The sequence below is a fragment of the Oryza glaberrima genome, chromosome 11 (genome assembly GCF_000147395.1).
Source record: "Oryza glaberrima chromosome 11, OglaRS2, whole genome shotgun sequence".
Taxonomy (NCBI): Eukaryota; Viridiplantae; Streptophyta; class Magnoliopsida; order Poales; family Poaceae; genus Oryza; species Oryza glaberrima.
Window position 1 is genome coordinate 25,272,714 of NC_068336.1, and position 16,496 is coordinate 25,289,209.

Consider the following 16,496-nt stretch of genomic DNA (forward strand, 5'->3'; position numbering starts at 1 on the left):
ATATGAACCTTTATATATAGAAGTATATTTGGATTTCATATATAACTCTTAGTTTTTATAGTTGTAAGGTCCAAATTTTATATACAACTCTTAGATTTCATACACAACTTAAACTTCTATATGTATAGATATACTGAAAAAATACTCGTGCGTTGCAACGGGTGAAAGTTGTTTTAATCTTATTATTGTTATATGGTTTAGTTAAGATTAAATTCACTACGGAAATTCGCTTAGATATACAGGTGTTTTTTAGAAAATTATAAGCTGCAATTAGGAATCCAATAGTCTCAAGTTAGCATGCTAGTTTTTTTAAAGAGATTTCTTATACGACTCCCTCTGTAGTTCCAAAAGTGAACGAATTTAAAAACCGACTCAAATATGAATATGTATTTCCAAAGAACGAAATTAAAAACTGACTCATATACGGATGACATACTAAAGTACTGGCAAAAACATCTTTAATTTTTATAATAGTAATGAATTATACTTTACATACAACTATATAAATTAATCTATGCCATTATAACCCATGCCCAACATGATTTAATGGTTAAGATTTTTTTTCCTTTTTCTCCTATTAATATGGAAATTTCTAGTATACAATAAATGTGATGTCTCATTTCAAGGTTTTCTTATTAATAATATAATAGATAGATTAGATAAAAGTGACTACTATTAACGACAAAGGTAAAAAGTTTGATAATCTATATTACTAAAGCTGGCTGGTCCTCCAGCCAGCTGATTGGTCCACGTGGCACAGTAGATTTGGAGATAAATAGATGGATTAGCACGGTAAGAAAAATAATAGTAAAAAAAAATCAAGTACCCTAAACTACACGTAAGGTCCTAGCGCAACGGTAAATTTCCAATCGCGCTACCTCGTGCGTTATCGCGTCCTTCTTCTGGATTTCTCGCGAAATATTTTGCCAGAGCGAAACACCCTTCCACGAGAGCATCTTATTGGGCTAATTAACCACCTTGGCCCATGACACTGCGTGCGCAATGGCCGAGCCGACCGCGCGGTCACATGCACATGCAGGCCCATGGCTGAACTGGCTACATACTTGCTACAGTACTTACTGTGATCCATACTGTTACAACCATGCATTGGATACTTGGAGGAAAAAGAATCAGCCACAGATCCATTTAAGCACATTTAGTCATATGAAGGTTGTAGCGTTAGATCCATATAATTTATCAGTTTTTTGTTGATACATTAAAAAACAATTAATAATCAAAAATTAATACTAATTTCATTTTTATGTTTTATTTTATATTATTTCCTCAATTACAGAAAGTATGATTGCTACATATCAGAATGAAAATCAATGTAAGTACATAAGTCATGTTATCAACATCCTACATATTATTTTAAAACAAAACAATATGTAATAAAAATTTATGTATAAAAGGAATATGCAGTATGAAAAATACAAATATAAAAGGCATTTTTTTGCTAATTATAAAAAAATATTATTTTAGAGAAGTTGGTGAGTACAATGTGTTTTAAGTTAAAATTGGAAACATGTAACACAACTATGTTGATATCCTGTATTTCTGGAAAAAAAATGTAAAACAATTAATTCCAAGTATAAACATAAATAAAGCATTTTTTCTAATTCTGCAATTCTAATAGATATGCAAAACTGTTAAATTTTCAACAGTGAGGCAATATATTCAAAAAATACGCTTTTCTATCCTCTAAAATACCACGCCTTCACCAATTCGTTGGCGTATATTACTGACACATTCCACGAGTATAAAATTGAAAAGATACTAAAGGGTACTTTTAAAGATATGATATTTATAAAATTTATAAGTATTGGATTAATTGCTTAAAAAATCCTGCACTCCAAAAACTCTCTAAATAGTACTCCTATATGCACATATTCCATAGAAAAAAAAGTTACTGGCTAAATTTGCAAGCGTGCCAATAGGCACGCTGATTTTTTTAGTTAGTTCTATTCATGAGATATACCGGACAAAAAAAATAATGCTAAAGACAATCACCAGCTCTTGTTAAACTTCCCTACTCGTTAATCCCTCATGTGATTCTCGTGATCTCGGTCTAGCATTGCACATCACCAGCATCGGCGACGACAATGCCCGTGGATCTCATCGCTGCCTCTGCAATGCTCTGCTCTCGTGACAAATGTATGTGTGGGCGCCAAAATTTAGTTGGGCTGAGAAGCGCTGGCTGGTCTTGTTACGCTTCCGGTTTCTACGGATTGGGCCGCAAAGGATTGGACATCTTTACTCCTTTTAATGTTTCTTTTGGTTAGGGATGCAAGTGGGTAGGTCCGCTACCTACATAAAAACCCGCTTGTTAGTTCATTTTCCACAATGATAGTACAAAATTTACAAGAAAAAATAAACTAGAAGTGAGATAAGCAGACTAAAATAACCCGCTTACCTGGCCCGCTTACATCCCTACTTGCGGTAGTGGTGAACCTTGGGGACGGATCGGGAAAAGTGACCCCTGGCTCAGCACACGACGACTTCCTTCCCCTCACATAGCTCTCGTGACTTCCTTTCCCTTTTTTTTATCCCAGAATGAATTTGCCCGACGCGACGAATCCTGCCCTCATGTCTGCCTCACCATCACCATCCACTCATATTTGGGTTCTATAAAGTGGTCCCCATAACTAGTCACTGTGAATGCATGTATCCATGATCACACAATTTTGTAGCCGAATGCATGATCCCATGATCTACTCATAACTCATGCATGCATGATCACCAGCATCAGTGACGGCAACGCCCATGGATGTGCTTGATGCCTCTGCAAATTAAGCTCTGCTCCCTCCTAACATCCAAATTTAGTTGGGCCGGAGAAGTGATCACAAGTGTTGAAGGCTCCCTCTTAGCATCGAACCGCTGGTTGATTGATATCCAGTCCTACATGCATGTGTTAGGCTAGAATGGGATTGTTTGCATTCTCACCTCAATGACAGCTGGTTCACTCCTCCTAAAGAAGCAGCAGAGTGCTTCTTCCAACCTCTATATATATTAGCTTCGCTAACATATCTATAAATATGTAAGTATATAATCTATAACAGAAAGCTCTACATGACATAAAAATAGTGTAAATTGGTTTTAATTAAACATGTGCCTGAGTCAAGATTGATCTGCACGTGTATTGAGGTGAAATATTGGAGTGAAACAGATTAGGATACCCATGACTAGGTTGTGTAGTTGGTCATTATCTGTATTTGTTACTATTACATATCAATCTGCAAGTGTACTATACTGCTGTTATAGCACCCCACCTAACACTATTCCAAGCGTATCAAATCACAGAAAATATATATGTATATCTACAAACATGATTTTATCCTAAAACAATGGCGAATGTTATGATTAGGCTAGAGAGGATTCCAATGTATTAATTAACTAAGCTTAAATTAAATAAAAATCTATTGATTGCTTTGGGCACCGGTTTATCCTTGATATACCAAGAGACTCCGACTTGTAGATCTACAATGTACGCAAACGTGGGGATAGAAGGGACGGCAGACATGGTTGTAGCCACGTAGCTATTAATTTAACTGCCTACCTCACTGTAAATTTGGCATCTACGTGGCATTGTTCATCGTGCTAATGTCTATGCGGGAATATGATTAGAATAATAAATAAAAGAACTCGATAGGACCCGCATATCATGATTAATTAGCTTAAATAAAAATAATATAGTAGGACCTATCAGGCCAGCGGCAGAGAGTACTCGATCACTCGAACGCTGCTGTGTGTAATGTTGCTTCCCCATCGTCGCACCATTGCCCCGTTGACGGCCTCGCTGAAGCTGTCCTTTGTGGCGAGCTTGAGACGGTAAGTGCTCGAGGCAACGCGTGCGAGGACGCGACAACCTCCTCGACGACGACGATATGATGGGGACGGCGGTGGGCGACCACCACCGCCATCGCACAAGCTGATGATGGAGTAGGAGCAGCCACCTCAATGGCTAGGCTAGCACTAAGCCAAGGTTCCCTCCTTGCTCTCTCCCGTTGCGTACTCGCCAGCCGGTTGTGCGCGTGCCAGAAGGCGTAGCAGCTCCGATCCTCCCCGTCATCGCCGGCTACTTTGGCCAGGTCACCCAGTAACGTTAGTGGAGTGGAGGGTGCATCACTCATATTGCCTCTTAGCAAAAGTTTATTGAAGCATATATCCAGGTGTGTAAGGCCGACTGCCCAACCATGCAATCGACCCGGTAGCTCCTGAATTCACAGGAACTTAATTACGGTGATGCTACGTTAGCACGGGTTGATTGGTCAATATGTCACATAGGGTAAAACCACTCGCTATTCAAACTGTCGGGAAGGTAAATTGGCCAGGTTTCTATATATAGCTGAGGAAGTCTCTTTATCTGATTTTTACGGTTAAGGCATGTGATTTAAACTAGGCTATAGTCTATAGGTGAGAAAGGTAAAATGGAGGTTTCCTTTGCAGAGATAGCGATCAAATACAAGCGGCAAACTCAATCTCTCATTTTTTTTCCCAAGAGAACACGGTCCGCCTCGATTTCCAAATTTAGTTGGGCCGGAATGGTGCGGGCGTTGGGCCCTAAAATTTTACTTGGGCCGACGTTTAGTGGGCCACAGCGGCGGCATGGAAGATCCGGGTGATCTGGTTGGGCCTGCAGTCGTATATACGGCCCGTTATGAGTTGGGTCGAAACGAGATATGCAAACCAATTCTTCTTTTTTTTTTTTTGTGTGTGTGTGTGTTCTCTCGTAAGGAAGTAATAAAAGAGGAAGAGAAGAAAATTGTTGATATTCGTCGCAGCAGTTCTATTCAGAGTAAATGGAAGATACAAAATCGATGCAGATCCTGGATGTGATTTCAGCTATATCATCCCTGTTTTGAACTGTTCTCTTTTCTTCTTTTGAATCTTTTCTGAATATATGCATGGAAATCAACCTTGCGACCAGTTCGCGTGATGCACAAACACACGATTACAATGATCGGAAACTGGAGATATCAAGGCGCAAAACTTACCGTGACAGAATTGCATGATGGAGAGATGATACTTTGATGTCTAAATCGCAATCTCTTACACAACAATCTTGCTCTACTCGCTAGTGTATTATATATAGCACAGGTTGGTGAGAGAATTTTATGTTTGCTATCAGTATATATACTCTTGGGAGATTTGAGGAAAACAAAATATGCATCTCGTACTCTAGACCTCACTATTGCATTGTTGTCCACTTATATTATTCATGTAGTAACATCTAATCTGTGATGTAGAAACATCTAATGTGTTAGTTGTCACGGCGGAATTCTCTTATAAAGTTGGCTAGAAAAATGCCCGTGCGTTACAATAGTTCTTGACTATAAAAATTGGCCGTGCGTTGCAACGGGTAAAGACGTTTCTTCAATAATACAACAAATATGAGTAGTTGAGCAATAAATTAAAACATTAGGGTCACTGTACACTATAATTAAAACTAAGGATAAACGGCCAGCCGGCCATCATCAGCGATGAAGATTAAATCTAGTAAATTAAAGCCCAATTGAAAAAAGAAATTGTGAGAAAAATAATAAGGAAGAACTAGAATCCACTTTTGCAATTAATTGGTGAAGAAAACGTATTGACGTGGCGGCGGGAGGCTCGCTATGTTCGCGTGCAGAAAAATAAACGAAGCGTGATCAGAACAAATATTATCCAGCCAACAAAAGGACAAAAAAAATCCAACCCATTCTAGTTAACAACCAAACAACACAGCAAGGAAACTTTGCACAAACATCTCCCCTTCTAAGCAAAGAGGGAAACATTAGTTTGACTGATCTTACATTTTCAAACAAACAACGGTGATAACCTCATTAATTTCATCATAAACCCTGAGATAAATTAATTTCATCATAAACCCTGAGATAAGTACTGCATATGAATCACGCATGCATATGCAACATGTTTTTCTCCGAAAATATCAATCTATGACAAGTGCATGGCATCGTCCCTTCAGTAAAGATAGATATTATCTAAATTCAATCTCGGTCTGATAAGTAGTGTTTGTATCCCATAAGCAAAGCCTGCATAATACCGACAAATCAAAAGATCAACACAAGCTAGCTATCTTCTTGCAGCAATTTCAGACCTGCTGTAGCAACCAGCAGCCTGACCATTGACCAACCTGACAAACAAAGGGTATATGAACTGAAATGCCTGAATTTCAAGCAAAATTCGTCTTTAATCCCCTCAAGGAACCTGATATATATGTTCTGGTCTTTGCAATTTTTTTTTGTCCTTCACTTCACATCATCCATCAAGTAGCTTGATGAATCATGAGTCAAACACACTTTTAGTTAGCTAGCTAGTTGCTTCCAGATTACCTATCATATCCGTTGATTTTTTTGAGCAGGCTGGAGAAATCCTGATTCAACTCTGCCACAGCACATAGCACTTAATTACTGCCTGATTGTCCAATCAACCTCATGTAAAAAACCTAGCTTTCCACTTGCAAGAATATCAGCAGATACTCGTGTCATCGAGGCGCTAATCGTGCAGTGACTGATGCGTCGCTTCAGAGGAAGAAAACTGCAAAGCTCGTGCTTGCCTGCCTGCATGTCAAGGCGACACATCTTAATATGGACCTTATCGTTTTATCACAATTCTCAATCCTATCATTTTGACAATGGGAACGTTTTCTTTTTCTGAGGGAATGTTCCCTCGCTTTTTGTATTTTATATACTACGATTTTTTTAGAAAAAATAAAAACATTTAAATTAATATGCGACATATCACTCGATAAACAAGTTCAAATTTAACTTTACATATTGTAACAAATAATAATAAATATAAATTTGAATGCCCATACTAACTCTGGGCCTGTTCGGTGGCTGCAGCCGCTGCAACAGTACACACGTTGTTCAGATCGTTATGATGCAGCGGCAGTGCTGCGTTGCAGCCGCAGCCACGGGCTGCCGAACACAGCCTCTATTTGTTCCTTTTATTACAACCCATCGAAGTTAAATTTAATCTTAATATGTTTATGCAATTATATATCTCATATTAATTTATCTTAACATTTGAAAAAGTTAGTAACTACTCTTTTGAGTCGTCGTGAAAGGCAGCAACAACCTAACAGTGACGTACGTGCAAAACCACGGTACAGTTATCAGCTATAGCAACGAAAGAAACCAAAACCCCTGCAGCTGAAAAGGACCATAATATTTTGCAGAAGATTCGCAGGTTTCTGTCAAACTATTTGGTGTTGAATTGACACACAGTACACGAAGTCATTATGCAAGCATACCACCATTGACTTGACCACAGATATAGATGCATAGCTTAGATTTTAATATTATATAACACAATTATTTTTTGAAACTTTGATCAGAAATATTTTGTTAGATTATTTAGTAACGTGAAGTAAAAAAATATTATCACATTGTCATGCTAATTTAAAACGTGTATGCTTGTTTGTTTTCTTAAATATTTTTTAGAAAAACGAATGGTCAAACAAACTATAAAAGTTAACTGTATTATATATTAAAAAAGTATGTATTGGAAAACATGGTAGTAATATACTCCTTTTGTTTGATGTTGTGATGTTGGTTAGCTCAAAATTAAACTAACAGTGCGTATTAAATGTTTGGAAATGGAAGGAGTATTAGGTTCGGACAAAATTAGGTTGTGCTCAGGGACAAGACGGTCCCAATCACTGGGAGGAAATTTAACAGTGCTCCGGCTTTGAAATGTGTGCATATATATGTTGGTCGATGACGTGGCGTACGTGCAAAGTTACTTCTCTGCCGAATTAACCGGCATGTTAGGCAGCCGTTGTGGCGCCACCTTGGCCGGCCATGTTGGTGCCGTGCTGCTCCGACAATATAGTTGCTTATGTAAATTTGGTTGCAGATGTGTCAAATTGCTTGTGGGATACGAAAACTTATAACCCCTAATTAAACTACCACTAGTGGTAAGCGTGCACGTGCAAGACACGTCATATTTCTCATCGTCTGCTTTGTTAACTTATTGTCATATAGCTTATACTCGTTTCGGTTTCAAATTAATTATTATCATATTTTAGATTTGTCTGATCAGATCATTAATTCTTAGGAATGTATGTATAATTTAACAACATATTATTTATGTATTGTTATGAAGGTATTTCTTACGATGAAGCTAAAAGTATAAAATTTTGTAATATTAGACCATACGAGTGTATAGAAATTAATGGTCAAAGATTGAAATATTTGATTCAAAACAAATTAACCTAGAATGCAAGTAATCTGAATTAGATGGAGTACTCAAATTTTGAAATTTAATTAATATAAATTTGATTTTAGTTTCTTTTTTTTCATCATATTCTATTTTTTCGTAACTGTAGCTTATAAGTCGAGTACATGAATTCCTCACGATAGCTTATAAGTCAGCAACATATTATAGTTGAATTGATAAAAATAATTTTAGGGTACCACAAAATTATCACCGTTGAGGATTTTATATTTACATATTCTTAGCTCTTCTAAAGCCAAACCTGCGAGTGAAAAGAAAACTTTGAATTAAATTCTAAAATGATGGGGACGTATTGAGGGTGGTCGACTGAACTTGGATCTCATTAATTTGCATGCATGCCTAATTATTGGACAGTTATATGTCCGACCAACATTTTACTGATGTACTAGGCGTGCTACAAAGAGTTGTGGCTGATCATGTAGTCAATTGATGGCTTAATATTTGGCTTTAATATGAAGGAGAAATGGTACAATAACTCTTCGTCCGAAACATATATCAAATGAAATTTGCTGAGCAGAGATTAAATCAATAATCATGCATGGCATGTTTTACTGCAATTATTATCATACTTCTTTTGTTTTATATTACAGGTCATTTGATTTTTTTCTTAGTCAAACTATAAGTTTGCAGAAAAATATACTAATAGTTTCAATAAAAAGTATATTATTAAAATATTCAACATTAACTTAATAAAACTAATTTGGTGTTGTAAATATTATTATTATTTTTTAATAAATTTAATCGAATTAAAAAAATTAAATAAGAAAAAATCAAACGACGTATAATATGAAAGATATAGTACTTAATTATTCTCCTTTACAGGAAACACAGCAGGAGATACTCCTACCCTGATGCATTGCAAAAGACAGAGAGTGTTTACGAGAGACTGTAGGGTACTTAATTATGTCCAACAGCCACCTACCAACACAAGGGGGTTAAATCACTGACGCATACGCAACGTACTGTTTGCATTTCTTAAAGTATAAACAGTACTGCTTCAATTAGCACCGCTGTTTCTTGAATCTTACAGGCACTGTCACTGTGTAGTACTCCATAATGAAAATTAAGAAGTTTGGTGTCAGTTAACAAAGCAAGTTCAACGTTTAATTAATTTCCTGCGACGAGCCAAAGCAAAGTAAGTACTCCCTCCGTTCCATAATAGATGACGTTTTTGACTTTTTATTTGTAACGTTTGACCATTCGTTTTATTTGAAAAATTAGTGTAAATATAAAAAAAGATAAGTCATATGTAAAGTACTTTTGATAATAAAGTAATTGACAAACAAAATGAATAATAATTTCAAAATTTTTTGAATAAGACGAATGAGAGAGTACAAAAGCAAATTAAGTATATTTAATTTTTTTCACCACACATATCGGATGAGCCACAAATTAAAGCGGATAAACTGCACTAGGGCAAGCGCGGAGACTGAAAACATAATTCTTTTCTATCTATACGAATAGCTCGAAAAAAATACCCATATTCGCTTTGTACGTCTAAAATTACTCGGCATCAGTCATTCAATTTTTTTTCTCTGTGGACCGTGGAGAAAGCTGGAGAAAAATATATTGTAAACCATTAGACAGATTTTGATGAAACCAAATTATAACAGTGTAAATCGATAATAAGAGTTGTATACAAAATATAATTATGTATATATAGAATTAGAGTTGTATATTAAATTTAAACTTAGTTTTAATATATGTTGTAAGTAGACACATCTAAATAGACGTATAACAAGTCCAATCTTACAATCTCACGCAAAATTACGCAGAAAATTCCCCTAATTATTTTTCATTATAAACAATTTAGCAAATGAACTTCTTTACTGCTTGATCTTCTTATTCTGCATGGAAAAATTCTACTATATCATTAGTCAGCTCGACTTATCGTGAGTGTTTGTGATTATATCTGAAATGATATGGTTGCATCTCGTCAGCGATAGATTCATGCTTGTTGCATGTATGCAGTCTCCATCTCTTTCTTGTGGTACTCATACATTTTTCTTCCAAGCACGCTAACAAACTCCTTTGGCTGCATGCTGCATCTATCTCAAGTTCTCAACCCAAAAATGCCAACTTTGGCACGCAAATCACGCACAAATCATTGGCCACCACCGTGTAGAATGATTATTTAGTTATATGCAGTGTAGAAACACCCACATAATTCCAGATGACACGTGGTATACGCCCTGAAGAAAAGTTCAGGTTAAGTTATTCAGAGGAAAAAAGTTCAAGCAGTACCTGCTCTGTTGTTTCACATGTACCAATCAGAGACCAAACCTGCTGCGATTTCTCCCAATTCGGCAGCTGTTGATCGTGCCTACTGCCTAGATCGATAGACCTTAACATCTTAACGGTATTTTGACCTGTATGTGCTGGCCTAATCAATAGCATTCATCCATCAACTGAAGAACAAAGAGGCCATTCATGGCTCAGAGTTCAGACTGAACCTGCAGGCCAGGTAGCTAGTACTAATGTACAAGAGTACTTGTACATGTGAGAAGCTGGTATACCGACTGTTTGTACATGTGGCGACAATGTAATTAACCGTCAGATTGAACAAGAATTGAAGCCGATCACACCTACTGTAGTTCTACAGTCCCTTTCTTCCCTGCCATGAATATACATGTACTATGGCTACTAGCTCATGCTGGACGGCTCTCAATGAGATCAAGACATCTAGTGTGCGATCTATGACCAAAAATATCTAACATGCTATCCTGAATAAGAAAGTAACTGTGCATTATTTATTTCAGAGTTTGTTACTAAAGGAGAAGGACAGCCATGTAGGCATGCATGCCATGCATGGTCCCTGAAAATTAAGTACTAGTAATAAGTATGGAACTTTCACCTGTCTATCTATCTAGCTCTTTCATGCATGATCGGGCAGGAAATCCAAGTGTTGTCTTATCCTATAAAAGAAGGGACCATTGATCTACCTCTCCACAATTCAATCCATTTCTTCCTCTACCATACTATACCTAGCTTGCCACCAACAACAGTACACCATGCCCAAGAAGAAGCTGTCACATAGGCTGTTCTCTGCCTTGGTATCCCTACTCCTTCATGGGAAGCCTATCTCTAGATCATCATCCAACACCAACACCACATTGCCACACCCTTCCTTGCTGCACAAGTCCTCCTCAAGCTCCCCTCCCATGGAGAAGCTCGCCGCGAAAACCCTAGTCCTCGACGTCGAAGGCGGTTTGCTTAGATCATCCTCCTTGTTCCCCTACTTCATGCTTGTGGCACTAGAGGCAGGAGGGTTCTTGAGGGGCCTTGTGCTCCTCCTCCTCTACCCATTGCTATGTGTCATGGGCAGTGACATGGCCTTGAAGGTCATGGCAATGGTGTCCTTCTGCGGTTTACGGGCAAGCCGGTTTCGGGCGGGGCGAGCCGTGCTTCCCAAGTGGTTCCTTGAGGATGTTGGGGAGGAAGGGTTTGATGTGATGAGGAGTGCCATGAGGAGGGTGTGTGTGACAAAGATGCCTAGGATCATGGTTGAAGGGTTCTTGAAGGAGTACTTGGAGGTTGAGGTTGTTTTGGGTAGGGAGATGAAGGTGATTTGGGGGTTCTTCACTGGCATCATGGAGGAGGAAGAAGAAGGTGGTGATCAAGAGGAGGTGTTGCTTGAGGAGAAGAAAATGTTGGTTGATGTTGTGGGCTTCTCTACCTCCTTGGAGTTCCTCCAACATCATCTCTCACATTGTTGCAAGGTATAATATGTCATAAGTAATTAATTCAACATGTAAAATTTGCATGTTTGTGTTAATTCTTATACTTTGTTTTATATATATATATATATTTATATATATATATATATATATTTGACTTAACTTGCATGTGAGTTTAGCTATAAGCAGGTAGCTAGTTTTACATGTATAAACTCCCTTTTTTGGTTTGTGTGATATAGCTAGTTCAGGTATTAGACATGCATGTAATACACGTGATTGGATTGAAACAACATATATAATATCTGCATATTTACACCTGAAAGTAAAATTAGATGTAATAATTAATTACGTTCACGACGTCTTTTCAACGGCCGGTCTCATGCTGATCGTGCAATCATTGATCATATATACATACTTTTTTTCCTCTTTTTATGTATTCCTTTTGTATCTCATCATGTGAGACCAACAAAAGCATAATATCTGTTACTGTTAGACGGCCACTCATTAATTTTCCCAGAAAGAATGTGACCTTTACCATCAAGTCACAGGTTTTACCCCTTTTCCTAAACTCCCACGCACTTTCCCGTGTCAATTAAATTTAAGAATATTTTGATAGTGCTCCAAAAACAAAACAGAGAATATTTTGATAGAAATAGAGAACTTTATTCATGTGAATTAGTACTGTACAGTGTATACACAACATTTCGTCAAATCTCTAATTAATCTGACCATTTAATAACACATGCAACAGTTTCGTTCCCACGTTAATAAATTTGAGATCTGAATTACTGTGTATGCATTTCATCTTGTCAAATCTGTAATTAATTCGACCATTTAATTATACAACAGTTTCGTGTTCCCACGTTAATTAAATTTGATCAGAACAATTTGATACAACTAATACTACTATTTTCAAAATTAATTCCCATCATGTGCATTACTGTATGCATTCCATCTTGTCAAATCTGTAATTAAATTGACCATTTAATCACACAACAGTTCCATTCCCCACGTTAATTAAATTTGAGAACAATTTGAGATACAACCAATACCACTATTTTCAAATTAATTTCCCTCATATGAATTACTGTGTGCATTCCATTCCATTTCATTTCATTTCATTTCGTTTCCCCAACCACTTTTGGGATTTGCTAGCAGCATAGTATGGTGCCACCCCCTCGCTTTTATTTGTTGGAGTAGTTTTTTTTTTCACAGTAGTCCTTTTCTTTTCACAATTGGTTGTTGTAGTGATTTTTTTTACCCTCTTCCTGTATACGCCTGTCTAGCCGATTGCGTTGTATATCAAAACCACTATTTCTTACTATATTGACGTGCAATTCTTTTACGTGTTCGAAAAATCTGTAATTAATTTGACAAATTAATTATTAATTAATCACACCACACAGGAGGTGTACCTGGTGACACGTGAGGAGAAGGCGAGGTGGTCGGCGCTGCCGCGGGACAAGTACCCGAAGCCGATGGTGTTCCACGACGGCCGCCTCGCGTTCCGGCCAGCCGCCGGCGACACGCTCGCCATGTTCACGTGGCTCCCCTTCGGCGCCGCCCTCGCCGTCGCCCGCCTCGCCGTCGCGCTCGCCGTGCCGTACAGGTACTCGACGCCGATCCTGGCCGCCACGGGCTTGTCGTGGCGCCTCAAGGGCGAGGCCCCCGCGCCGCTCGCCGGCGCGCGCCGCGGGCAGCTGTTCGTGTGCAACCACCGGACGCTGATCGACCCGGTGTACGTGTCGGTGGCGCTGGACCGCCCCGTGCGCGCCGTGTCGTACAGCCTGAGCCGGCTGTCGGAGCTGATCTCGCCGATCGGGCGGACGGTGCGGCTGACGCGGGACCGCGACAGCGACGGGCGCGCCATGGCGCGGCTCCTCGACGGCGGCGACCTCGTGGTGGTGTGCCCCGAGGGGACGACGTGCCGGGAGCCGTGCCTGCTCCGGTTCAGCCCGCTGTTCGCGGAGCTGAGCGACGACGTGGTCCCCGTGGGGATCGCCGTCGACACGGCGATGTTCTACGCGACGACGGCCGGCGGGCTCAAGTGCCTGGACCCGCTCTACTACATCGCCAACCCGAGGACGTGCTACGCCGTGCAGTTCCTGGAGAGGGTGGACACGTCGCCGGCGAGGGAGCGGAGGGCGCCGTCCACCGACGTGGCCAACCTCGTGCAGAGGAGGATGGGCGACGCGCTCGGCTACCGCTGCACCATGCTCACCAGGAAGGACAAGTACCTCATGCTCGCCGGCAACGATGGCGTCGTCAACACCACCCAAGACAACCACTCTGCTCCGTGGAAGAAGAAGATGCAATAATCATGAATTAGATTAGCCAAAAAAGTTCTCAAAAAAGTTCTAGATAGATTTCGGTTGTTCTTTTTTCTTTTTAATTATTTTTTTATGTTGCTGAGTAGTTTAATTTGGTGTGTGTTTATACTGTATTTCCTTCTTGCTTCAGTTTGGCTGGTGTGTTCATCAGGTTGATTTCTTCTGTGTGTGATTTAATCAAATTAATGATTGTATAGAAACAACAAGAAGCTGGCACCATCAAGGAGCTTGTAGAGAAAGTACTACTACTTGTGTGAATTAATTAGTGCATTTAATTTGTTAGGTATGCTCTACCATTGTTGCAATTTGCTTGTTTTTTTTAAAAAATCTATGTATATTAGTCTTTTAGTTTATTTGTAGACTATGCTTTTATAACCGTTGAGATAACAAAGGCTATAATAATTAGTGAACTAAGATAAGTTTTTATTATCTTTCTTTTCTCTTCCCCAAGCAAAGTTTCTTTTTATAAATGCTAAGAATTGATGTTAAGTCATTGTTAAGCTTAGAGCAAATTTAATAGTATAGCCAGCTACTAGCTCTAAATCATCTATAGTTAATTTAATAGTTAATTCATACAACAGTTACCTATGAATATATAAACTATATTATTAATACCTGGTTTCACCTGTCATACAAACATTGCCATCTTGAAGTTAGTGCTGCAGCTGGCTACAAATATGTAGTCCACTGCTCACCTCTCTCCTCATTTATCTTCTCGAAATGTGTTTATAGTTTTGGCTTATAGTCCGCTATTGTACTTGCTCTTAGTATGTTTCTCTCTCTCCTTCCTCCTCTTTTTTCTACTACCTATGTCCTAAAATTAGTTCATTTTTTTATCCATCACACACATATCAATAAAAAAGGACTAGAATACACCTACTTTATCAAATCCTAATGCAACCATTCATCATTTTATCCACCTCCAAATACAATTATTTTCTACATTCACAAATTCCGATGCATTGATTACTCTGAAAATGAACTTAATGTGGGACAGGGGAAGTATCGCCGTGTTTAGACCCTGTTTAGATGGGACTAAAACTTTTAAATCCCTATCACATCAGATGTTTGAACACTAATTATAAATATTAAACGTAGACTATTAATAAAACCCATCCATAATCTTGGACTAATTTGCGAGACGAATCTATTGAGCCTAATTAATCCATGATAAGCCTATGTGATGCTACAGTAAATATTCTCTAATTATGGATTAATTAGGCTTAAAAAATTTATCTCGCAAAATAGCTTTCATTTATGTAATTAGTTTTGTAAGTAGTCTATATTTAATACTCTAAATTAGTGTCTAAATATAGAGACTAAAGTTAAGTCCCTGAATCCAAACACCACCTTAGTTCCGAAATATTTCTTCAAACTTCCAACTTTTCCATCACATCAAAATTTTCCTACACATATAAACTTCCAACTTTTCCGTCACATCATTCCAATTTTAATCAAATTTCCAATTTTGACGTGAAAGCCTATATCAGCAAACTTACCTTGCTACCTACTCAAACAACCTGCTATTAATTATTGTACATACTCTGACGTCCTATTAAATGAAAGTGAATATGGGAATCATAGACTTGCTGTCTCTCTGAAGAAAATCCCAAAAGGAGAAAATGGAGCATCTTGGACTTGTAGTACCACAAATTTTGGGTAAACACATAATGGAAAGTGATCTAGGAGTACCATTTATCAACTATTTATTGTTCATTATGAAGACTGGCATATCCTAGCTGAAAGATAAAATTTTTGGAAGTTTGAACATAACTCCTGTCTGTTGGAAGAAATATGCAATCTATCATGGGTCCATTCCATGAAGATGACATAATAGAGAAGCAACAATGCAATCCACATGCCACTATCTCATTTAATAAAACATTTCTACTAGAATATGTAAACCAGCACAAAACATAATAAACTGTCGCTCTTAATTTTGAAAGGATCATAATCTTCTGTACTGTCTAAATTGAAGACATGAAAATGCCATTATGTATTTTATTCAAGTATTTAAAATGGCCATCATGAACTTAAAAAAGGAATCAGAAAAGGCTTTCATGATCTTCTATACGGTCTAAATTAAAGACATGAAAAGACCATTATGTATTTTATTCAAGTATTTTAAATAGCCAGGATGAACTTTAAAAGGAATCAGAAAAGCTGAAAAGGCTTCAGGCAAGTGAAAAAGTGTCTAAATTAAAGACATGAAAAGACCATTATGTATTTTATTCAAGTATTTAAAATG

At 38.1% G+C, this 16,496-nt stretch overlaps 1 protein-coding gene across 1 annotated transcript; it reads left to right on the plus strand.

Moving 5' to 3' along the window:
- Positions 1–11,215: 11,215 nt before the first annotated feature.
- LOC127754006 (probable glycerol-3-phosphate acyltransferase 3) lies at positions 11,216–14,487 on the plus strand. The gene is made up of 2 exons (XM_052279461.1): positions 11,216–11,960; positions 13,325–14,487. The coding sequence occupies exons 1-2, from the start codon at positions 11,253–11,255 to the stop codon at positions 14,234–14,236; spliced, it is 1,620 nt and encodes a 539-aa protein (XP_052135421.1). The 5' UTR covers positions 11,216–11,252; the 3' UTR covers positions 14,237–14,487.
- Positions 14,488–16,496: the final 2,009 nt, after the last annotated feature.

What these genes read in the sequence shown, in the direction of transcription:
- LOC127754006 (XM_052279461.1), top strand. Translation starts at nt 11,253, where the DNA reads ATGCCCAAGAAGAAGCTGTCACATAGGCTGTTCTCTGCCTTGGTATCC. An exon ending in ATCTCTCACATTGTTGCAAG is followed by an intron (nt 11,961 to 13,324) that starts GTATAATATGTC and finishes CACACCACACAG; the next exon opens with GAGGTGTACCTGGTGACACG.